Raw genomic sequence first — 26,476 nt, 5'->3', positions numbered from 1 at the left:
CTCCTTGATGGGACACTAAAACAGCCCTGACCTTTATATGGAGCGGTGGTTCTTCAGCAGAGAGGTCTGAGAGTCTATGTAGGCCTCTTCTGCGTGATTTTACTTTACTGTGTTCAACTCAGTAACCTCGTTCCTCTCATTCACAGTGCAGTTTATTAGCAGAATTGTAATCTAATGGATGTTTCAGCCAGGCTATGGGGCATAAAGACTGTCAAGTTGGATTTCCATTTGCTAAACAGGTCAGGGTTTTCAGATTGAATGAGCAACAGGTCTACATCATCTCACATATCAGGATCTTGAGATTAGATGGCTGCTCTATTTTTAATCTCAGTCAAATTCGACTTGGAAATGATAAATAGAGAGTGATATTTACCTTGTTCCAGTCTGTGTATTACCACATGTCACAGGCAAGAAACACGCCATGGTTGCACTTCTGATTTGTGCTTTTCAAAGTAAACGCCCGGTTTGGCATTTATGTGGAGAAACTTACGTTGTTTGTCAAAAATGCTTTTATTCAGACATTTTCCTGGTTATACCATGAATCGTCATTTGTAGGAAGATTTAGTTGGGTGAAACTTGTAAAGACTAACAGGGCTGTGACAGTAGAGAGATACAGCCATCACGTTGTAGACACGCACTGCAGCCATCACGCAGCAAATGCACACTGCAGCCATCATGTAGCAGACACACACTGCAGCCATCATGTAGTAAACATGCACTGCAGCCATCATGTAGCAGACACACACTGCAGCCATCATGTAGTAAACATGCACTGCAGCCATCATGTAGTAAACATGCACTGCAGCCATCATGTAGTAAACATGCACTGCAGCCATCATGTAGTAAACATGCACTGCAGCCTTCATGTAGTAAACACGCACTGCAGCCATCATGTAGTAAACATGCACTGCAGCCTTCATGTAGTAAACATGCACTGCAGCCTTCATGTAGTAAACACGCACTGCAGCCATCATGTAGTAAACACGCACTGCAGCCACCATGTAGTAAACATGCACTGCAGCCTTCATGTAGCAGACACACACTGCAGCCATCATGTAGTAAACATGCACTGCAGCCTTCATGTAGCAGACACACACTGCAGCCATCATGTAGTAAACATGCACTGCAGTCATCATGTAGCAAACACGCACTGCAGCCATCATGTAATAAACATGCACTGCAGCCATCATGTAGTAAACACGCACTGTAGACAGTCTGAAACAATCTAGGAAGGTCTGGTGATGGTGTAAAGAAAGAGATTCAAATTCTGCTCCTCTGTGTTAATAACATGAGGCAGCAGGCCCATAGCTCTCTTACTAAATTCTCTGAGAATATCTTTCTTAATATTCTGTGGTTGTTGAGACGCTGACAGTGTTAGGAGTTTGATCAGTGGGCTGAAATGTAACTCTGTTCTAGTTCAGGTATCATTTCTCCCTTCTGTCACTCAGGTAGATCGACTATTATGAAGTGAAGTTGGCTTATGCGAAGCTCATTTCTTATTTAGGAGATGCTGGATAGGTTTTCATCCCTTTATAATGTTGGCATTTCAGTTCATATGTTGCATACCAGTATGTTTTTATTCATACAGGCTTTTGTAAATGAGGATATTGAAGCAGATCATCATTTTTTTCTTTTGCTTAGCTGACTTGAGGCCATACTCTGCTTTTTGTGTTGTGCTTTATCACCTTGAGCAGGGCTGAATTATCAGGCAGGCTGCAGCAATGACAAAGGGGTCTGGACAGGCAAAGCGACAGGGCAGCAACCTCTGTGGTTGAAAAATGAAGTCCAAGAAAGTCCAGTTTCTTGATAGTCCATTTAATGCTGTCTACAGAAGCAGCAGAAGTTATACCCCATGATATATTGTCCATTTTTACAGAACATCTAAAACATCTATACAGCGTAGTTTAAAACCATGTTGGTTGATCTGAAGTCAGTTTGAAGTAATTCCAATATGGCTACCACCACAGGTTTATTCTAAAGACAGCTTTAGCCAGGGATTTCACTCAGAGTTCGTTCAACTGAACTAAATCTGAGAAGAAAGGTACTAAAAACTAGTGAAACTATCTGTCAGTGCAGCAAGATAGTTTGACTAGATAAGATATGGAAATAAGATTGTTAGATCTAAATGAGTAAGTTGGCAGAACCCTTCAAAAGGCTTAAAATAAGCAGAGTATGCTGGTTTTAAGCTGAGATTGCTTAAAACTGAACTTCCTACAGCCTAAAAAAAAGTTAAATATACTCATTATAAGCAAATATATTTCTAAAATTTCAACCTAATGAGCATGTTTTTGGTGGTGGTAGGATCTTGGAGTACCCAGAAAGAACCCATGTATGTACAGGGAGAACATGCAAACTCCACACAGAAAGGCCCTGACTAGGAAGTGAACCTGGGACCTTCTTGCTGTGAGGCAACAGCACTAACCCCTGCACCAGCGTGCAGCCCCAGTCTAAATCCCTGTTAAAACTAAACCATAAAACTTAAAACCAGTCCATATTTTTAGACCATACATCTTAATTTTTCTACTGAAATCACAACCAGGATGGCAAGTATGGTAACTGTCACCATTTATTAAACTGTCAGCACAATCAACAATGTGTCAGGGTCGCTGCACATTCTCAAAATCAGTCTGACAACATTTAAGACTTTTTTATGGCTTAAAGACATTTAACAGAACTTTTGCACCACAGAGCAAATGGAAATCATCATACAAACATATGTTTGAAGAAGAGTGAAAATTAAAATAATGCTCTGTTTTCTCTCAACCATCTCAGTTCTACATCAACATTTTTCAATAGAAGTATATTTCGAAATTCAGGCCTCTGTAAAGTAAAAAAATAGACCGAAGATCAACCCGGTGAGTGATTTAAGCAAATAACACAGAAAAACGTGGAATAGCAAGCAATCATATTTTCTTCTGATGCTTTTTGTCCATTCATGCATTTTCTATACTGCTTATTCCATTGGCGGTCCCCGCTGGGGACTATCCCAGCTGGCAATGGGCGCGAGTTGGGTATACACCCTGGACTGGTTGATGCTTTTTGTGTGATTCATAAGCAACTTGAGTTTGTTACTGAACTTTGAAACAAGATCCGTTTTGATAAGACTGTGGGTGAGAGAACCAGTGTAGCTTATTTTAAAAGTTATGTACTTAGTTTAAGGACTTCCTGACTAATTGAGACAGAACAGATATGATCATGCTTGATTTAAGACTATACCAGTGTTACTCACGCATGCTCAACCAAAAAGCCAAATTGTTGAAAAATACCTTTGCAAGTGCCACAATCTAAGAGGTGAAAAGTGGCCAAAAGAGCTTGAAGTAGCAATAGAAATAAGTTAAAGGAGGAAAAAAGATCAAAAAGCAACAAAAATGGGGGAGAAATATGGAAAAATGGTCAGAGAGTAGCAAAAATGGGGGAGAACTGACAAAAAATGAGTTACATGTGGCAAAAATGGTCAAAAAGTGGCAAAAAAAATGAGTGAAAAGTGACTAAAAGGGGCAAAAAGCCATCGAGAGTGGCAGAAATGGGCAAAAAAAAGAGGAAACAAGTGGTATTTAACGGCAAAACGTAGCTTATATGGGCAAGAAGTGGCAAAAAAATGGTGAAAGGGGGCAAAAATGGGATAAAGGTGGCAAAAAATGGGTAAAAAGTTGCAAAAAGTGAAAAAAATGGGCATCAAAGTATGAAAAAGTGGTATTCAATGGCAAAAGGTGGCTTAAATGGATGAAAAGTGGCAAAAAAACGGTCATAAAGGGCTTTTTTTTCCCTTTTTTAAATTTTCTGGGGGAACATTATTTAAAATTGAGACATAAAAGAGCCGCAGATAATCACAAAAGAGCCACATGTGGCTCCAGAGCCAAATGTTAAGTATCACTTGATTCTCCTGTGAAGTTACACACTTAAATTAAGAAATTAACCTTTAAAACAAGATAAATGATGTAACACTTCTTAATCTAAGTTTTTGAATGTTGGTAAGCACCCAATAATGTGCAGTGCAGGAGCTGCACTTTGACTTGCCTTTATTTGTTTACTTAACCTTAGACTGGGTTGTTATTGTGCAAGTCTCCGTGTTTATTCATAGCAGTCACATAACCGCCACAGAGACCTGAAAGTAAAACGATTTTTGGACAATAGCAGCTACCATTGACTGCTACATGGAGCTGCAACACCGGGGCTTCTTGTTCTCTCTCTCTTTAAAATGCTGCATACAACATCTGAAAACCTCAGAAGAACAGAGATTTTAACTCAAACTGTACATTTGTGTCTCTTTGGACCATAACACAGCACAAGGACACTAATTAAATCAGTGTAAAACTATGGATGAACCGGTTATTGGCCTGGCCGATAATTGATGCCAATATTAGGCATATGGCCAGTTGTTAGTATCTGCAAGGGGTGTAAGTTCGATTAAAAAAAAAAAAAGTCCCGTATTTTTAATTCTAGATGTCCCTCACTTATTATTATAAGCTCTGGGAAGTGTCCTGAGTGTGCCAAACTTCTTCTATTTGAGAACCATGAAGGCCACTGAGCTCTTGGGAACCGTCAGTGCAGCAGACATTTTTTTGTGTAGCCTTCCCCAGATCCGTGCCTGACAACAATCCAGTCTCTGAACTCTGCTGCCAGTTCCTTTGGCCTCATGGCTTGGTTTATTCTCTGTGAGGCCTTCTGTAGAGAGGTGTGTGCCTTTCCAAATCATGTCCAATCATTTTAATTTACCAGGTGGACTCCAATCAATATGTAGAAACATCTCAGCTACAATCCAGTAAAATGGGAGGAGTCTGAGCTACATTTCAAGTGTTTTTGCAAAGGATCTGAGTATTTATGTCAATGTGATACTTCACTTTTCCTTTTCGATAAATTCTGTTTTCGTGTTTTTTCATGATGGGGCACTGAGTGTAGGTAAATGATATATTTTTACTGAGACATCAGGCTGTAAGATAATAAAACTGAAAACGTGAAGGTGTCTGAATGCTCTGTCCTCTAGAAAGTCCCGGGGAAAGCTCCCCTCTCTGGATGGAGGTTTTTAGTCCCAATGTTCAGAACAAAGTGGAACAGAAATAGCCTTGTTGCTGCTGCTATTATTGAGCTAAACCAGCTGTAGCAATATTTTCACAAGCATATTTATTTTCTCCTGTATTTGCTTTTAGCCTGGCATAACTCAACAAGTTATCTCTAAGAGATTTTTACTCATTGATTTTTCTCTTTTTCAAAACCCTCAAACACCTTTATCATCGTTATTACGACGTTTTTTTATTTCATGTTTTAGTGTCTTTGAAATAGCCCTCTCTGATCGTGTCTTCATGATAATACTATTTTAAAACTGCCTGTCATGATGGATGCCATCACTTCAGTGGCTGCAAGTCAAATCAAATCAAGTCAATCTTTATTTATATCACACATTTTAGACACAAGGCAGTTCAATGTGCTTCACATTCAATCAGTTAATCACCTTTTCCTTCTATGGTGCCAACTCTTTACAAAGTTATCTTAAAACGCTTTCTACAAACGTCAGGCCCAGACTGTACGCGTGTATTATCCAAGTATTAAGATGAGCCAATTCTTACTTAAATTGCGTTCCACATTATTATGCAAATGATATCTTCTCAGATTTTCCTAAATAGTCGATGCAAATGACAGTCAGTATAATTTTCAAGTCATCAACCGTTAGAGCATAATTCAAATTTTATTGAACAAACCTCCCAATGATAACTATTTTTTTCTAAAATGAAAAAAAATTTAAAATGCACTGTTCTAAATTATTATGCACTACAGAGTTTCAAAACATTTTATAGGCTGTAAAGAACTGAAAATGGTCATTTTTTGAATTTGCAGCATTAGGAGGTCATATTCATTGAAATCAAAGCTATTTCAATCAAAAACATCTTAACAGGCCAAGTTCCATGTTAACATAGGAGCCCTTCTTTGATATCACCTTCACTAGTCTTGCATCCATTGAACTTGTGAGTTTTTGGAGAGTTTGTGCTTGAATTTCTTTGCAAGATGTCAGAATATCCTCCCAGAGCTGCAGTTTTGATGTGAACTGCCTCCCACCCTCATAGATCTTTAGCTTGAGGATGCTCCAAAGGTTCTCAATAGGGTTGAGGTCAGGGGAGGATGGGGGCCACACCATGACTTTCTCTCCTTTTATGCCCATAGCAGCCAATGACACAGAGGTATTCTTTGCAGCATGAGATGGAGCATTGTCATGCATGAAGATAATTTTGCTACAGAAGGCCTTTTTTTGTACCACGGAAGAAAGTGGTCAGTCAGAAACTCTTCACCAAGGTCATTTTCATACCTTCAGGGACCCTAAAGGGGTCTCTCCCCATGATTCCGGCCCAAAACATGACTCCGCCACTTCTTTGCTGATGTCACAGCCTTGTTGTGACATGGTGGCCATCTACCAACCATCCACTACTCCATCCATCTGGACCATCCAGGGTTGGACGGCACTCATCAGTAAACAAGACTGTTTGTAAATGAGTCTACATGTATTTCTGGGCCCACTGCAGCCATTTCTGCTTGTGAGCATTGGTTAGGGGTGGCTGAATAGTAGGTTTATACACGACTGCAAGCCTCTGGAGGATCCTACACCTTGAGGTTGGTGGGACTCCAGAGGCACCAGCAGCTTCAAATACCTGTTTGTTGCTTTGCAATGGCATTTTAGCAGCTGCTCTCTTAATCCCATGAATTTGTCTGGTAGAAAACTTGCTCATGCCTTTATCTGCATGAGCCCGTCTGTGCTCTGAATCTACCACAAATTTTTTCACAGTACGATGATCATGCTTAAGGTTTCCTGAAATATCTAATGGTTTCATTCCTTGTCCAAGGCATTGCACTATTTGAGGCTTTTCAGCAGCAGAGATCCTTTTTCTTTCCCATATTGCTGAAACCTGTGGCCTGCTTAATAATGTGGAACGTCCTTCTTAAGTAGTTTTCCTTTAATTGGGCTCACCTGGAAAACTAATGATCACAGGTGTCTGAGATTGATTTCAGTGATCCAAAGAGCCCTGAGACACAATACCATCCATGAGTTTGACTGAAAACAAGAAATCAAATGTTTATGACACTAAAATCCAGTTTGCATCATGATTTGGAACGTGGCATACATACGGTTTTGTCCTCCATAACTTGAATTTCTAGACGTGCTGCCTTTTTTGAAACTTTTGAATAACTTTCAGTTGTTTGTGATTTCTGCATGTATTTAAACTGCCAACAAATTAGATCAACACACTTTTTCCAGAGCCTGATTTCATGCTTTAGAGTCACGTCTTTGTCCAACTAATCATCCAAAACACAAAGAATTGATCATTATTACAGGAAAGTGACAAAATCTTCATGTTAAAGAAGCTGCAGCTAGAAAAAGTGCAACAGAATGTATCAAATAATAAAATAGTTACTTGTCAGTCTTCTTCTCACTGACTAACTGACTTCTAGTTTGCAGCTTTTATTGAATTAAGAGTAAATGATAATCTAATGGGGACTGTTTGGAAGCACTGAAGCATCATCTTATATGGATGGATCCAGCCAGACTGTCCAGCATTGTGCTCCTCCCTCCACACATGTTGTGTTCAAGAAGAACACGTGTTTCTCAGTCGATATGACACAGGTAGATAAACAGGACAGTGACAGATATGTACAGTAAGTCAGCGTGATTCATGGATGTACAGACGATGAATCAGATCTGTTGGAGAGCGCTCGCAGGAGCGGACTGTAAATCAAAACATGACCAGAGGTGAGGATGAGTTATGGCTGCTGGAACTAATGAAGATGATTTCCCCTGAGAGCAGAAAGAAAGAAAACATACAGGAGGGAAGTTATTTTCTTTATCATGACTTTTTATCACTTGGAAAGTTATTATAATTTGGTCATGAAGGATCAGGAGGTGATTATAGAGAAAATACCTTAAAGCAACAGTTGTTCATCATTAGGGATATTTAATCAGTAATGTAGGAATTCTGTTTCCTTTATAGTTTTAATGCTCTGCGCTGAGAGCAGGGGGCCGGAGACAATATGTCTATAGGTGGTCTGTCTGCCTGGGCTGATTATGGGAACATACAGTTACAGTTGTGTATTGTTTTAAGAAAAACAGTGGGAGCGTGAGATTGACGACTGGAATGATGCAGCATCAGCAGTAGCGTCGGCCCATTGTTGTGAAGAAGGAGGTGAGCTTTACTGGTCCACCAACCTCCAAACCCTCACCTTTGGTCAGGAACTCTGGGTAATGACTGTAAGAATGAGATTGCTCATTTTGGTACAAGCAAACAAAATGAGTTTTCTCTGGAGGGCGGCTGGGTGGGGTAGTGGTTACCCGGGCCCTTAGGGAGGGGCCCTTGAGAAGCCTGCAATGAAAAGTGTGTTTTAATTTTTTTCTTATTAATTTTGTGTCATTATTGAATGAAAAGCAACTAAATGAATCGGTCAACAGACTGAAATTTGTATCAAATAGAGCAGTGGTTTTCAACTGGTGGGTTGGGACCCAAAAGTGGGTCGCGGAGCAGTTTTCAGTGGATCGTGACTAGATGTCTGGAAAAAAGTGGTGGCAAAAGTCTTGAAGCCTTTATTGGACATGCATCGATACCTTTTATTTTACCCTGTCTACTGTAAAATCGGGTAAATTCAAACGTTTGATCCATATTTCAACTAATTTATCTCCTCTCCTTGCAATAAATGGCTACTTTTCCCATGATAAAGAAGTAATTTCACAAGTTCTTGGGAAAATTGGCAATAATAGACAAATAATGATGGGGAAAGAGGGTATAACATTTGCAAGTTTTGTCTTTTTTCTTTTTATATGAGGTGTTTTGGTCCAATCATGCTCCAAACTACAACATATTCAACTAACTAAACGTGTTGTTGAAAATTGTTTGGAAACTTGGGTCACGATCTGTTGCAAGACAGACTGGTGGGTCCTGAGGCCGGACCATTTGAGAACCACTGAAATAGAGTAAAATACAATATTATATAATAATAATAATAATAATAATAATAATAATAATAATGATAATAATAATAATATATATGATATCTACTCACCCAATGGTGGAAGCAATAATATCATTGACTTACACCAGAAATGATGATTAATTAACCCCAAAAGGTAAGATAGTCCACTGTTGACATATTATTTCTGTGAGAACTCACATTCTCCCGTCATCTCTGCCTGCTGATTATGTGGAAATTGTGGGTAAAGATAGGGTCAGGAGTTTAGACATCCCAAGAGAACTAGGAATAGAGCTTCTGCTCCCTGAGGAGGAGCCAGTTGACGTGGTTCCATTATCTGATCAGGACGGCCTCCTGGACGCCTTCCTTTGGAGGTCTTCCAGGCACATCCAGTTGGGAGTAGACCTTGAGGAAGACCCAGAATATGTTGTGGGGCTGGGCAAATAATTGAAAATTAGATTAAATCACGATATAGCCTGCCGCAATTTTTAAATCTCAGAAGGTGCAATATTCCTTTGACCTGAAATTTGTGTCAAAATATCAGTTTTAAACTTTTTTTTTGCAGCAGAGATGCTAAGCATGACATATACAATCATTCAAGTGCCAATTATTTTTTTTTTGGAATAGTCTATAAAAAATCCTTCCTTCATTTTTGTTCTGTTTTCTTATTAAATATGAGAATAACAAAACCCCTTCAATGCAGCAATTATATCCAATTTTTAATACGAGTCCAAATCATCAGAAGTAGATATTTTTAAAGAATTTTCAGCCCTTGTTTAGGATTGAAAGAGAGTTAAGGAAAAACTGCATATCAAATCACATTCGCATTATTAGAAGAAAAATTGCAATCAGATTATTTTCCAAAATCATTCAGCCCTAATATTTTAGACACCAGGGTCCACCTAGAATCAAATATTTTCACTAAATTATTATTTATCATATCATTGTCATTTATTATCAGCAGTGATTCTGCTGTCTGTAATTTCTAATATTTTCATAGTTTGGAATTTTTTTTTTAGGTTTCGGTGTTTGTGCAGATCTGTGAGGCTGTCACGGAGGAATCTTTTAAGGCCCAGGAGACATGGCTGTTTCTCTCCTCTGCTCTCTGTCTGTAAATGACCCTTATGTTAACATGTGCATCTTTTTGAGATGCTAAAGAGACGTGTTAAAATGTATTATAAGCAGATAATTCAGCAGTGAGTGAGGATAGAGGAACAGAGAAGAATGAAGTGGGCAGAGAGAGGCACAACTTAAGCATAAGTCTGATAAAATCCTGAATCTTTCGTCATGTTTGTGCAGAGGTGTTGGTGTGATAACATCTTTAACCGCTGTGCAAATAACAGGAAATAACATCCTCTCTTTCTCTGTATCATTGCTCTGTTTTAGAACACAATACTTTAAGAATGCTTTGAGAGATTTTCCTGTGATTGTTTTGATAATTCATAATTTAGCTGTAAATGATGAAGTATTAAGGTTTCTTTGCTCCACATGTTTATAAGGACTTTGGGAAATGTTGAAGAGCTGTGTGCTCAATTGAATTATGATTGATGCATGTACAAACATTTAATCACCCGTCATTTTACTGGCTGTTTACCTGTGCAGAGTTTTAGTTATTATACAGGTCACAGAAAACCAGTCTTATAAACACTGATAAATTGTGCTTTAGAAATTTGCAGGTGCAAAAGAACTGCATGCATAGAACGGTCATATAGGAGTGATTATCTTTTAGTTAGTGTGATTAAAGGTCACATATTTTACCCCTTTAAGACAAGTTTATACTATTCTCAGAGGTCCCCAAAACATGACTGTGAAGTTTGTTTCTGAGAAAACAATCCAGTATTGGATTTTTGCACATCTAAAAACCTCTCTATTTCAGCCCTGCTAAGAAGGAGCCGTTTCTGTGTCTGTGGCTTTAAATGTTAATGAGTTTCTGACTCCACCCCTCTTAGGAAATGGATGTGGCTTAATGTAATGTGGCTCTCCTGACTGAGAGGAGGATCAGGAGAGGAGGGGGAAACTTTGTTTCAAGTGGGGAGGGCCAACTGAACCTGGGGGTGGGGCTAATTCCCCACATGACATCATGAGGGGAAAACTGAGGGCAGGCCAGGGGCACATATTTTGAAAAGGTAACCTTGCAAAGCAGATGGATTCACCCGTTTCCGTGTTTCTTGCTGGCGAATCCATCTCGCAAAGCTCCCGTCTGAACTGTTTGGTTAGAAAGTGACAGGACCAATCAGTGTCGAGGGGCAGCACTTTCAGGTGCAGCGGAGTCGTGACGTAAGCAAGCAGCAACAAGAGGCCGGTGCAATAATGGTGGAAGACATCAACGTGGATGCTGCTAAAGCGCCAGTTTTATCAGAACTTGACGTCATTTCTTCATTAAAAGAAGAACAGAGAACAGCAGTGGGTTGTTTTCTTTTCAAAAATGAAAGTCATGTACTGACATGTCTACAGTCGCCATGGTTCGCGTTATGCAGCTCTCTATGGAGTTTACTTCTCGGTGGCGACTACGACATAACATGTTTTGTTGATTGGCCCAAAAAGATGTGACAGACAGAATGTACATCCAATCACCCTCCAAGTTCTTTTTCAAAGGCTCTGCCCCTTCCCAAACATCGGCTGGTTCCAAAACCGGTCACTCACTCCCTACTCCCTACCCACTCTATAGTGAGCAGCATATAGTGGACTATATAGTGGACTCAAGTGCAAAACACAAAAATGATTTCAGACACTACTCCGGCCGCGGGCGATGACGTCATTGCTGTCTCAAAACGTGTAGCAGCAACAGCTCATATATTTCCTTGACAACAGCTGAGGATCGAAATTAACAGTAGAATTTCAATGAAAACTGATACAAAATGTAACGTCTTTTCACAAAAAATAAATATACTAAAAGATAAAGTTGTCTCTATAATGACAAAATACATTTTTTGTGTGTATTATCACTTATTTTTGCATAAAGATGATGTCTCATGTCTTGTAATCATCATGGGGAAAAAAGTTATTCCATTTTGAATCCTTAGTATTTTCATACAGATTTGGCAAAACCAACAACCAAAAAAGCATTTTATAAAGTTTTTATCTGTGTTCCTGCACTTCTCTCATTCGTCCATCATGTTTGAGAGCAGCAACCGTGATGCATTATGGTAAATATTGCTGGGCTAGTGAGCATCGGTTGTTCACTACTTTTCACAATGCATTGTGGGATAGAATGAGTGCGCTATATAGTGAATAACAATGCTCACTCAGAATTTGGACACCACTACACAATGGCGTATTCACTTTATAGTGTATAGTGAATGGGGAGTTATTTCGGACACAGCCACCGTCTATGGAAGTATTTCACATCCATCTGGTGTGTCAGCTCACTGAAAAGGTGTATTTTGCATAATATGTGACCTTTAAGGATGCAGTAGATTTGTGTAACTTTTTTTAGATTTAAGCTGATTTTCTAACAATGTAATATCACTCATTTATCATTTGATATCTTTACTGAACATCTTCTGCTTCCAGGAAGTTATGCATAATTGTTGCTTTGTGGTGAAACTGAAACACACCATGTGGTTTGTTTGAAGTTCTCAGGATCTTAACAAAGAGTCATGCTTTGGCGCCATACCAGCTTAATTTTAAAGTAATGTACTTTACTCTGTATCACTTGATAGTTTTAAAGTAATCTACATTATCAGACTTGATTAAGTTAAAGATCACCAGGATATATTTTTTCATATTCAGTTTTTGTTAGAAAGCCTTGGAGACCCCGCTAGTGGAATTTCCCTGGCTCTTGTTTTTCAGTAACAATCTCTGGATGCAGCATTGGTGATGGTGATGAGGATGATGAAGGTGAAGGCCATGACTGCATTCCCTCCAGGGATGATGTGTCAGTTGGATAAATGTCTGTTAAACTTCAGCGTAGCTCGTAGTGATGAGGACACTCACTGGTGTCTGATTTACAGCCTGCTGCTGATCACGGAGCGGCTGCTGCTTCAGGGAGATAGTTAACAGTATTGATCTCAGGTAATTTGTTTAATTATTGATCCTTGCTTCTGGGGTTGAATTTAAGTTATAAATGACCTGAGCCTTGCTGTTTGTTCTTGTTGTGTTGGTACTCTTGCAGACAGTAGGTTTGGAGACTGGGACCTTCATTTTGTATAAAATATTTTAAAGCATTCTGCTAAGGCCAACCACACACTAGACGATTTTTTAAATCTGAAACTATTTTAAAGCCGTGGGAGACCACAGACTTCAGGACAATGTCCAAAGATTTTTTATCCTTAATCCTCTGAACGCACACACTAGATGACTCAGCCAGACTGTCAAATCACTGGAGATCACACACCTGCCGACCTGCCTACGACCTCCCGTGATCACGTGAGAAAAAACACGGATGTCTGTTGATAGCGTCTTGCTGTCTCTCCACAACAGGTGGTCCTGGCATGGGTTACAGGTGCAGCAAAAATCATAAAACAAAGGAAAGACAGGAGGAAATCCTGGCTGGAATTACGGTACAGTTGTGTTTATGGTTGTGAGCGGTGAAAGTACGTATGATCCCCGATAGTTACCCCATCAGCGGCACTACGACCTAGAATCTTAAATAACAAACATGTTTGATATTTGAGATTCAGGGTCTGGGAGGCTACAACGCGATTTGGAGCAGTAAATTAATCATGTTGACACCACACACATGCAGACTACTCAGACAAATAATCATTTGTGACGAGTCAGTATACGCCCCTACAATCGTCGGGGGGGTCAAATCTTGACTAAAATCGGGCTTAAAATCCTGTAGTGTGTGGCCAGCCTAAGTTGACTACACTTCAGTACCAGCATTCACTCTGCATAACAAGACTGCAAGGACCTGCTCCTTCCTCTGTCACCTCCAGCACGAGTAAGAAAATCAGAGACATTCTCAATCATGATTTTTATTTATTCCAATAAAATGTATTGAAAATTAAATAAAATTGAGAGTTTGTCTGATGCAGAGTGCACTAAAATGTTATATTTACTGCTCAGCAAAAACAGGAACGTCTAAGACACAGTGCTGTTAGCTCTTGCTATGCTTCAAATGGAGGACACATATGCTCCATTTACCAGTTATTACAAAAGCAAAAATTTGAGTAAAACCTGCAAAAAGCAAAATTGAACTTTTTGGCCTAAACACAAGGCACTGTGTGTGGTGGAAAACCAACACTGCACATCACCCTGACGCACCATCCCCACAGTGAAACATGGGGGTGGCAGCATCATGCTGTGGGGATGATGGATGCAAGATGGATAGAGCCAAATGCAGGGCAGTCTTGGAGGAAAATCTGTTAGAATCAGCAGAAGACTTAAGACTGGGGTGGAGGTTCACCTTCCAGCAGGACAATGACCCTAAACATACAGCCAGAGCTACAATGGAATGGATTAGATTGAAGCATATTAATGTTAGAATGGCCCAGTCAAAGTCCAGACCTAAATCCCATTGAGAATCTGTGGCCAGACTTGAAAACTGCTTTTCACAGACGCTCTCCATCGAATCTGACAGAGCTTGAGCTATTTTGCAAAGAGGAATGGGCAAAAATGTCAGTCTCTAGATGTGCAAAGTTGGTAGAGACATTCCCCAAAAGACTTGCAGCTGTAATTGCAGAGAAAGGTGGTTCTACAAAGTACTGACTCAAGAAATTAAATTTTCTTGTGCCATTGTGTAATGGTTATGTGCCAGAGATCATTCTAGCATGTATCAGCCACACAGGAAAGGGTGAGAGAAGGTGGGTCTGGATTGAATGATGCGATAATGAACCACAGCAACAGGAAACTACAGAGTTCACTCCTCTGTGCTACTCACGAGGTGGAGCAAATATCGACTTTACAAACTGAAATTAGGCACCTGGTTAAGATTTTAAAAATGCACCTAAGGGTTAAATTCATGGTTTAGTTTGACCCTAAAGGAATGCACAGTTTATCCAGCTGTGCCTTAATCTGACTGTGGTTTATTTAGGAAGAAAAAAGACGGACAGAATCCTCCAGAGGAGCAGTCTGTGTGAGGGGAAGACAGACGATGCTTGTGGTTTCGGTGTGTGGCGTAAAAGTGGCTCTAAATGTTTTTAAAGTGTGTCATTATGGAGCCATTCTGAAGATGCTCGGACGCCAAAACAAAGAAATGCAGAGCCGTCTATACTGAGAGGCTTCACTTTAAATCTGATCCCATTTGACTGGAGCACGAGGTCACCAAAAAGGAAACTACATTGCACTTAAAAGATGGCCATAGATCCAGCCCACGCTCACTTACTGCTTTATACAAACAACATAAATAAAAAGGACATAAAAAAAACTCTTACAGTGAACATTCATGTACATGAAAGCCTCTTTCTGTTCCTGAAACTGTACAGACTTTGATTATTATGCTTGTGTTCATGTTTAAATGTGTATTCTTGTCTTTGTGTGTTCACTAATCTAAAAATGCAACCAAAAATACTGAGGGCCAAATATTATATTATTACAACATTTCTCATTTAAAGTAACAAGCTGATATTGCCTCCTGTTGCTGCAGTACCAGAATTTTAATCTTTAATCAAAGGACATCAGTACCAGTAAGTCATAGGAACATTTTGGGTATTTTTGTTTCAGATTATCAAAAACTGTTAGAAAACTCATGCAAACTGTCTAAACTGTACAACCCAAATATCAATAAAAAAGACTGCAGTGATTTGAAAATCACATAAACCCATGATTTATTTGCAAAATGACATAAACAACATATCAAATGTTGAAACTGAGACATTTTTACCATTTTAGGAAAATATTGGCACATTTTGGATTTGATGGCAGCAACACTTCACAGAAAAGTAGAGACAGGGTAACAAAAGCCTGGAAATGTAAGTGGCACTTTGCAACCAATCAGGTTAATTGGCAACATGTCTGGGTGTAAAAGGAACATTGAAGAGAGGTGTAGTCTCGCAGAAGTGAAGATGTGCAGAGGTTAACGAGTCAGTGAAAAACTGAAAAAATTGTAAAACAATTTTCAGAAAAATGTTCCCCAATGTAAAATTGTGAAGATTAATATTCCACACAGTAAATTATACCACCAAAAGATTCAGATCCTCCAGAGGCTTGCAGGCGTGCATAAACCTACTATTCAGCCAGCCCTAACCAATGCAGGAACTCTGTCTGTCAACACAGTTTGCTGTGTCATCCACAAATGCAAGTTAAAGCTAGATTATGCAAAGAAGGCGCCATATGTAAACATGATCCAGAAACACTGCCGTCTTCTCTGGGCCAAAGCTCATTTAGAATCAGCTGAGGCAAACTGGAAAACTGTTCTGTGGTCAGGTGAATCAAAATATGAAACTCTTTTTGGAACCACTGACATGTCAGGTGGACTAGAGAGGAGAGGGACCATCCAGCTTGTTATCAGCTCACTTTAAAGCCTGCATTTCTGCTGGTGTGGGGTTACATTAGTGACAGCTTACACTTCTGAGTATACAGAGGTTTTAGAGCAACATAAGCTCCCACCCAGACAAAGTCTCTGATATTTTGTTTATATTCTATTGTGAATGAAATATGGGTTTTTGAGATTTGTAAGTCATTGCATTCTGTTTTTATCTACTTTTTACACACCAACCCACCTTTTTGAATGGGTTTGTACACTTAAGCCATAGTTTTTGTTTACTAGCAGTAAATGCTGCATGACAGTAAGCTTTGCATCTACACAGACCAGCCTTGATGAAGGCATCCCACCTATTCGATATCAAACCATTTTCAGTACACATTAAAGTGTGCCCACAGAAACTGTTAAGGATTACGGAAATGCAAATAATGGGTAAAGGGGAATATGAGCAGAGGGATAACTTGGGTGAATGGATTTGACAGAGGAAACAGCCTCCGGTCTGTATACCTGATGTACAGAGGCTGTTGTCGTTGAAATGTGCAGCCTTGGTTTAATCCATTCCTTTCACTGCATGTCAGACCTCACTCTCTCTCTCTTCCGATGTGTCTGACTGTCCACTGTCTGGTCTGACTAAAGGCATAAACACTCAAATTTTTCAGATTCTAATCACTCAAACAGTGAGTGAAACTTTAACTGACGTGATGTAAATTCTCATTAGAACAGGATGAACTTGTGGTTTAAACAGGAAGTTTGTTTCTTCACCTTCACCAATAAAAGTGGTTAAATTATGCTGCGCTGAATAAATGCAGCTACATTTTGGTTTAAAGAGGAATCTGACACTTTCAGTGACCCATATTTTCCTCCAGCATCACTGGCAGTTTGATTTGAAGTTCTCTCACAAGCTGTTGGTTATCGTATCTGATGATGACATTCATATTCTCCATAAGGTAATCTCAATTAATATGCTCCAGTTTACTAAATAAATGACTTCTTCTCTTCCTCAGGAACAATTACAAGATTCAACCAGAGAGGAGAAATGAAGTCCTAGCTGAAGCCTCCTACAACCATGAAGACCAGTGCTGTGGTAACAGTGGTAGCGTGAAGATGTCTGAAAATATGAACGCAAAGGTGTGCTTGTTAAAGGTGAAGTAGAGCGTGTGGCGTGATGGTGACCACGATGTCAGAGAAGGACGTGATGAACTGCACCATCAGCCACGAGATCCACCAGTACCTCTTCTCCTGTGTCTACATCATCGTACTCCTGGTGAGTGTTTTAACAAACCTGAACTTCACACTTCAGTTGTGTGGAACCTGAGATAAAGCCCACCATAAAGGTTGGGTCCAAATTTAGATCGATGTGAAAGGAAATTGTCAGATCTCAAGATGTAGAGAGATCGTGTCCTTCCTGAGAAGATGCAGCCATTAGAGTTTGCAAACTGCAGCATGTTATTGTATCAGTGTTTAGAATATGACGGTGTGGTCAGTGTCTGAGGACTTCATTATATTACGCCAATGTTACGGCTTTTTTAGATATAGTCTTAGGAGTAAAATGCTCATTAGTTTTAGTCTCATTTTACTCATTTCTAACCTTTATAGATTTAGTTTTACTCAACAAAAACAAAAAAAAAAACATGTAAGTTCTAGGGCTGTTAACATTAACACATTAACGCTTGTGATTAATCTTTAAACGTGTTCTTCTTCAGCTGCTCAGATAAATGCTGAAAAGTGCTCCAAAACTTTGAGACAGTCCTGTTTGTTAACAATATTAATCCAGTGTAGAAATCCGTGGCAGACTTGGCAAAATAGAGGTTAAATAGCAAACTTCACGAGCTGAAGACAGAAAATATGATGCATTCAGGTGACCTCAGTAAATTAGATTACTCTATTCTATGTTGTGATATGTTCAAATGTGACATAAAAATGGGAAATTGTAGTTTTTGATGAGAAATGTCAATGAATACAGTGTGAACATGTGTTTACATTAGGGCTGTCAAAATTAACACGTTAATTTGGATTAATCCATCATCATGATAAATCTGATTAAAAATTTGAATGCAATTAACCCATCTACAGTGCAGATTGACTCAAAATCCCTGAAATGTCTCTGGCAACACATTTTGGGCAGTTTGTCTAAGTAGGGTTACTTGGAAAGGAAATTCACAAAGGTTTTTGGTCATACTTTAAGTTAACATTGCATAATAACAGAAATCTAAATCTGCCAAAATTGCAGATACACCCCCACCAAATTGATTGGCTGAATCAATATTTCTGGTTTTAGCAAAGTTTAATATTTTGCACCTACCAAGCAGCCAAAGCTCAATTTTCAACAACAGCAGCAGGTAAACACAAAAGCTGAGATAAATTGGCTTTTGGCAGCAGATATGTCAGAGGAAATATTACCTACTGTGGCATGGTTCTTGACATATTTTGTTGTGAGGTGCCATTTTAATCTGATTTTCAGAACTTGGTGTCATTTTTTATATTAAAAAGCAGAAGTGAGAGTTCTTGTTTATCTTCCAAAGTAGAATAGGTATTTGTGGTTATCGTAGCATTATGTAGACTTATCAGGAGGCAGTGACTCTCTTTTGTAGACTGTATTAACACGACTTGACTTGAATCTTATGAATAAAAGGTAGTTGACAAACATTTTTAGTCATAGTTTTAGTCCATCATATTAACATTGGTTTTTAGTCCCCGTCCTATCCTGTGTCAAAGTAATAATGGGCATAAACTGGTTTTGAAAGTGCGACGTAAGGGCTACGTTCACAGTGCACGCCTTAATGCTCAATTCTGATCTTTCCTCAGGTCAAATTTTTTTGTTTGCCTGTTCACCTGCAGTCAACTTCCAAAAGATTAGATACGTATCTGATTTAGAACCACATATGCGAGTGGCCTGAATCTGATACGAAGAGGTCAGATTCAATGTGGCTTGCGCTGTTCAAACTGTCAAAAAAAAATCAGATGAGTCACTTGTGAGCAAAAAAACTTAGATTTAGGTCCCGTTTAACTGCAGTGTGAACATAGCCAAAGCTTAAATGTATGCTTTCAAACATCATTGTCAAAACAACAATCAGAATTTGAAACCAGTTTCAAATACTGTAGTCCTTTTCTTTATTTGCCCCAATTTCTGCTACTCCTGTGTTCCCCCCTCTTTGTTGGACAAGGGTTTCCTCTTCTGGTCCTTTTTGGGCATCAGGTTATTTAGAGACTTGTCTGTAGGGAATGTCTTGGCAATCCCATTTTTCCCAACCTGCCAGAGTCCATTCCCATTGACACACTTCTAAAACCTGCTCCTACTATAAAGGGTACTATCTCTGTTTTACATGGTTTCATCCTCTCATTGCACCCCTCCACTTTACAAAATAGGAATTATAGCCCACCAATGGGAGATGATCTTACATCGAGTTCACTTGTCTTCAGTATGCTCTAAGCACGGCCTAATACAATGTAAATTAAGTCATGGCACACATCTTACTAAAGTTAAATTGACCAAGATTTAAGGCAATTTTGATCCCACCTGTGACAGGTGTCGTCAGGCTCCAGCAACATACAGCCACATGTTGTGGTCCTGCTCTTCCTTACATGAACTTCGGTCAGGAATCTATTAACAATTTCTAACAGTATGGATGTCCCAGTCAGACCCACTGCTATAACAGCTTGCTTGGGGGTTCCAACCTTTGACCTACAGTTACCTAAATATAAAGCAGATCTGGTGGCCTTTGTTACGCTTCTGGCTAGATGGTGAACTTTGTTACACTGGAAATCACCTACTCCTCCCTCTCACTGCGTATGGCTCAAAGATGTTTGCACTTTATTAAAATTTGATGTTTCATGAAAAGGTCCACAAAAACCTTTCAAAAACCATGAAACACTTTCTTAAACTTTGTTAAGACTGCTTTTACCACATGTTGACATATCACTAATTCTTCTGGATGGGATTTTGCTATAGTGATGATGAATATTCTTATTTAACACTTAATGAATGGATGGATAGATATTTGTAAAGGGACGAGAGTAAAAAGATGTCTGAAATCAAAGATAATATTTGATCTTCTTTCTTTCAGATCGGCGTCCCCTCCAACCTGTACTCTCTGTACCATGCTGCTGTGCAGCTGAAGCAGAAGAACGAGCTGGGAGTTTATTTACTGAACCTCACCGTGTCTGATCTGTTGTACCTGGCTTCATTACCGCTGTGGCTGCAGTACATATTTCAGGTAAAATTAAACCACTCTTTTACTCTTCAGTCCTTATTAGAGATGTGAAGGGTTTCTGTCTTTACTGTAATGTTTAAGTTCCACCTTCAGGCAAAGCACATCTTTGCTAATGTTAACAAAGACGCTAACAGCAACACGGGATCAAGCCATGGTCATACCACTCTGTTCAGCTACTTCAGGACAGTTTTCTTCTTCAGCTGCTCAGATAAATGCTGATAAGAGCTCCAAAACTTTGAGCAAGTCCTGTTTGTTAACAATATTAATCCAGTGTAGAAATCCACGGTGGAATTGGCAAAATTGAAGATAATAGACTGGTGCAGTCGTGATGTAGCCCAATTTTGCAGGCAGACCTGGAAGTTAGTGTCGCATGGGTTCCCTCGGCGTCAAGCCTATGGGATTTTTCAATGGGTTTTTGGATTATTGCTGAAAATTAGATCTGTGCTCAGTAAAAGTTTATGAAACATACACGTTTTGTTCATAAAGATAATCTTTGTAAATTTATACTATAAGCATCATATCTGGTTTGTTAATCTAACTGACAAAAGTAAAAAGCTAACGTCATGCTATACCGAACTACAACATGGTCAACTGAATTTTACGTCATCACCCGCGGATACAAGTGAGCATCAGGCTCAGTTGCCACGTTTTGGATGATGATTTTGATGATCGATAGTCTTCCCCATAAACGTTGTAGTCCTTGTTAGCTTTCCTTTCCTTCCAACTTTATTAAGTTGGAAAAGATACACAATTCAAAGGTGGGGCATATTTGTGATTAATCATGATTAATCACAAATATTGATGTTTTGATTCAGGATGATGACTGGCGTCACAGGGAGTGGTTGTGTCAGCTGTGTGGCGTCCTGCTCTACGAGAACATCTACATCAGCATCGGTTTCCTCTGCTGCATCAGCCTGGATCGCTACCTGGCGGTTGTTCATCCTTTAAGGTAACTTTACACTGACATCACGAACTCTACCTTAATTTAGATCTTGCTCCCACAGTTCAATATGGTCTTTCCATTTTTACCCTCCAGATTCACGTCTCTGCGCTCTATGCGTGCTGCGTGGCTCGTCAGCGCCATCATCTGGCTGAAAGAAATTGCTGTGGGTGTGGTTTTCTTCAAACATAAAGAGCTGAGCCAAAGCCCCAACAACCAATCAGTGTGCTTTGAGCATTACCCCATGAAGCCGTGGGAGTATCCTATCAACTATTACCGCTTCACAGTTGGATTCATGTTCCCGCTCTGCATCCTATCGGTGTGTTTTAAAACATTTCTATTTATTATTCATTTAAAGGCAGATTCAGTTTCAGTTCATGGTCTGTTACACTGGAAATGTTTTTTATCATTAGTTCCCATGGGTCTTTTTTTACCTAGTAGCATTGCTGTAGGACTCTCTTATACCTCCATGCTGGTGATAGCCCAGGTCAGAGGTTATACGATAATCATCTTGGCCATTCTTTTGGCACAACATGTCAAGAATACTCTGGAATTTTTTCAAACTTCACTTAGATGTCCACTCTGACTCAAGGATAGCCCAATAAGACTTTGTGTAAGATTTTGGGATTTGGGGCGCAAACCTACACTTTGACTTAAGAGAGGGCTGATTTAATTCTGGATGTCAAAGGTCACAGTGTCCTTATGTACGGTGAAGTCATAGTGACCTTGTCCTCTTAGGAGATATACCATCTTTCTGCCTGTGGGCAGCTTTGGTCTGTTTTTTATTGCTCTAGTGTATTTTAGACAGAAAAAGACATACAACAGTACAATAACAACAGAGAGCAAGGCCATGGGTGCGTAACCTGCTGGGCAGTTGTTCTAGTTTGTCACTCAGATTTGTTGGATTTCTGTTTTTTGTTTTACTCCTTCACTTTGAGCCTTTTCATAATGGTAATTATAATTTTCTTGCCCATTTCCAAAGATTGTTTCCTTTTCACCTCCTCTGTTCATCAAATGAACTTCCTCTTTGGTGTAAAATAGGAAGAGCTTTTAAGGATAAAAAGTTATCAAAATGTCATACAAACTCAAAGGGCGTTGTTGGGCGTGGCTCATTGGTTCAGTATAAAATGAATAGGGAGTTGGGAACGAATTGGTGATTTTGGACATAGCCAAATTTTGAACACAGCAGGAAATATTCAGAACTATTCCCCACTGCCAGGAGTGGAGGATGGCATGTATGCCTTTCAACCTACAGTATGCATGACCATACACAGCATTTACATGAGTGCTGGGATCGCTAACTTTAGAGACTAGTCAGATTTTGGCCCAGCTGTGGCCGCAATGTATGCAGGGATGGCCAAATGTATGTGAACACACATACAAGAATGACAGAGGTTTATTCACCATTTGTGATTTCACTCAACAGATCTAATGACACCTTAGAGCAGGGGTAATCAAGTACATTTGCAAGAGGGCCAGATTTAGTCTCAGTAGAAACTTTGGGGGCCGGACTTTCAAATACATTAAAATGAAACAAATACTATGGTCTGATTGAAATAATACTGTAGTATAATTGGTATTTTTCTATCAAAATGCATGACATTTTTAGTCATTACCAGTGAGATCTGTCCCTATTATCTAATGCAGCACCACAAGGATACAGGCCTGATAACAAAATTGGCTGAGCCCCTGACAATCCCAGAGACAGTAGTAATTTAGTGCTAGTATTAACTAATTTTAGACACTTTTAACCCCTTTTCTCCTCTTTAACTCAATTTTGCAAGATTTGAACCCCTTTTGAACTACTTTTATTGCATGTTTTATCCTTTTATCCATTTTTGCCACTTTTCTTTTATTTTTGCGACTTTGAACCCATTTTCGTTACTTTATGTCACTATTTTTTGTCATTTGTAACCAATTTTTTATACTTTTGCTCCCGCTTTCCTCTTTTACCAATTTTTGCCACAATTTAACCTCTTTTTACATCTTTTTCTGCCAATTTTTTGACCTTTTTTGCTGCTTATCACCCATTTTTGCTTCTCTTTAACCCTTTTTCACCACTTTATCTGGTCATTTTTGCAGCACTTCTGCCAACCGTAACCCTTTTTAAAATATCTACTAATTATGACAGTAATTTTTTGTAAAAACAGATCAAATGTCATTCTATAATTATTTTAATGTTAATTGTTTGTCGGATGGATTTAACAGCTGCTCACATTTAAAGCCAAAGGATACTTTTAAAACTACAACGTCTAATTTTCCTCCTTTTCTGAATTTAATGATCTTTCGGGGGCCGGACAGGAAACTTTGGGGGGCCTGATATGGCCCCCGGGCCGCCAGTTGATGATCAGTGCCTTAGAGTGTTCTACAGATGTTTGAGACAGTGTGAGATTTTTTCAAGGTGGTTTCTACCACGTTAGCCCTTTAAATCCCAGTAACCAAATGGCCAATGCTCAACATCTGTATTTTTTTAGTTTGTCACTTTTTTTTGGTTTTTCACCATTAAATTATGTTGTTTAAACATACACCTCATATTTTCTTTTATTTAATGTATTGCAGATTTTATTCCCTTTATTTTTGATCCACAAGATCAACACTGCATGCATATGGGCCTCTCATAGAGACCTTCCTTTATTTGTTTTCCTTGGTCTTTGTCTTAAATTTTGATGAGCTTTTATTTGAAGTTTTATGGTATTTATCTTTAAATAATCTTGATCCATTTTCTTCCTCCTCAGATCAGCTACCTGTGTGTCCTTCGAGCTGTGGGTCGAAGTGCTGGGACTCAGCCGGATCAGAAGTCCAGGGTCAGGCAGTTAGTCAGCAGCACCATCTTCATCTTCCTCATCTGCTTCTCCCCATACCACATCTTCCTGTTAGTGCGCACCCTGCTGGAGAGCGACTGTCACTTCATTGAAGGTAAATATTCTTTTCTAGAGTATAATTAAGTGGAAAAGCGTATTTGTCCTAATCATTCCACTGATATTTCTACCTTCCAGGAATATTTAACTACTACCACCTGTCGTTGTTGCTGACCACCTTGAACTGCGTCGCTGACCCTGCTCTTTACTGCTTTGTAAGCGAGAGCGCCCGCCTCGGCTTCTACAGAGCGATATTCAGGCCCATCGGCAAAATTCTGTGCTGCTGCTTGCGCCGCGGCAACGCCAGCCCAAGCAACCCGACCACCGACTCCCACGAGGTCGCCACCGATGAAAACAATGGACATCCAACAGTGATGCTGCTAACACATACCACCACGTTAAACAACTCAAAAACAGACACTTCAAAAAGTACGGTTTTAATCACACAGACTGAGGAGAAAACTTTAAAACCTTTAATTTTACAAACTGACAAAGACTTTGAAAAATGTGTAGGCAGTGACGGGAAGCCAAGCTGTGTGATCGCAATGGAGACGCAGAGAGAAAACAAAGAGATGGCTGAAGAAAGCAACAAGATGAGCAGCTAAAAGTTAAAGGATCAACTACAAGTGACCTGCCTGAGCCAGAAGGATCCCAGAGAATCTGCTGATCATCACATGTTGTTTACTTTATCATACCCGTGTTATTAAATCAGACTGAAAATACTGTCTTAATTTTATCAATCATCTGTATTTCCCCTCTGAAACTGCAGCCATGGCAACCAGGCATGGTGCAGATTGAGACGTTTGCAGGCTAACTCAGAAACTTTCCATCATTATGTTTTAACAGAACAGCCCTAAAGTCATTACAAGAGTTGACTGACTATCCAGAGCAGTTTAAAAAGCATTGCATGCACACATGCAGGTCTGTTTATCCACTAAAGAAGAATAAATATAAAGGGAATTTAATGTTTACATACAGCATGTATATGAAGTATATTACCATGGTCAGTATTTTATATTTTGAAGAATCCAATAGCCCATCAGTTACTGAACAAAAACATTACGCTACAAGTGTTGTTACAGGTCTATGAAATCTGTATAACAGTTTTGCTTTTAAGACTTGAGCTGAATGTAAGATGAACTTGTTTCCTTGAATCATGACTGGTACGAAATTATTCTTAGAAGTTTAACTGTTGTAGAAATTTAACTTCAAAATGTTAACAGACTTCAACATTAAGTATTTATCTGTTACAAGGACATAGAAATATTATCACAGATGAAGCAGCTTGTCCTAATGTTATACAGTATGTTCTTATTATATATTTACACAGAGATAACTGTGATAAAGCATATTTTTATAAAACCTTGAAATTAAAAAAAAAAAATTCTTGTTTTTAAAATGGTGTTTTAGTTTTTCTTCAGATGTGTGAATCTTGGGTCTGTCAGTTGGACTACTCTCCACATTATGTTTTTTTTGTTTTGTTTTTAATTTAAAATTTGAAAAAGTGTTTAAGGTCTGACGTTTTAGTTCTGAACTTCATAAACTAATGTCATGTATTTAGATGATAAAGCTGTGCATTCAGACAGCATTTAGACCCCATTCATTTTTTTCAGTTTTCTTATGTTGTGGCCAGGGGCGGAGCCAGATATGTTTAAAGTCCGGAGCTAAGCCCAAACAAAAGATAGCCGAGGGGTGGGCACTTCTTTGGAAATTTTTGGCTGATCAGACAGTTTAATGCATTTTTTTGTGCACTTTTAAATAAAAAATTGAATTAAAAATGCCAACAAATCTATGCAACATTTAGGCAAAAATAATGTTGTTCAACCTAAAAAAAAAACTTAATTGATAACATCATTTTTTCTTAAAAGTGTCATTATCGTTCTAAAATCATGATACACCATGCTGGAGTCCAATAATTTTCATTTCTGCATCCTAAAAATGTCTGAAGTTTATATTTTAAGTAACATTGCAAAGGTAGGGTAGAATTTGGTGAAAAAAATTTACAATTGAAGCCCATATTTCCAAACAAAGCAATGTAAAGCAACAGTTCAGGTTAGATCAATTTATTTATTCACAAAAATGCTGAATATGTATTTTTAGAACAATGTTAAAAGTATTTTTTACACTTCAGTGAGTGTATAGATACTTAAGAGTATTA

General features: G+C 39.0%; 1 protein-coding gene across 1 annotated transcript in view; it reads left to right on the top strand.

Moving 5' to 3' along the window:
- Positions 1-25,711, top strand: part of LOC121525923 (ovarian cancer G-protein coupled receptor 1) — a 34,883-nt gene extending 9,172 nt beyond the window's left edge. Inside the window, exons 2-7 of the mRNA XM_041812142.1 lie at positions 17,314-17,573; positions 20,374-20,523; positions 21,336-21,469; positions 21,557-21,779; positions 24,196-24,376; positions 24,457-25,711. Of these exons, the coding sequence (XP_041668076.1) occupies positions 17,475-17,573; positions 20,374-20,523; positions 21,336-21,469; positions 21,557-21,779; positions 24,196-24,376; positions 24,457-24,923 (1,254 nt within the window). The 5' untranslated portion in view covers positions 17,314-17,474 and the 3' untranslated portion in view covers positions 24,924-25,711. The remainder of the gene's footprint in view (positions 1-17,313; positions 17,574-20,373; positions 20,524-21,335; positions 21,470-21,556; positions 21,780-24,195; positions 24,377-24,456) is intronic.
- The last annotated feature ends 765 nt before the right edge of the window (positions 25,712-26,476 follow it).

Source organism: Cheilinus undulatus, linkage group 18 (assembly GCF_018320785.1).
Source record: "Cheilinus undulatus linkage group 18, ASM1832078v1, whole genome shotgun sequence".
NCBI lineage: Eukaryota > Metazoa > Chordata > Actinopteri > Labriformes > Labridae > Cheilinus > Cheilinus undulatus.
The sequence above is the reverse complement of the archived record's forward strand: the minus strand, read 5'-3'. Positions and strand labels throughout refer to the sequence as shown.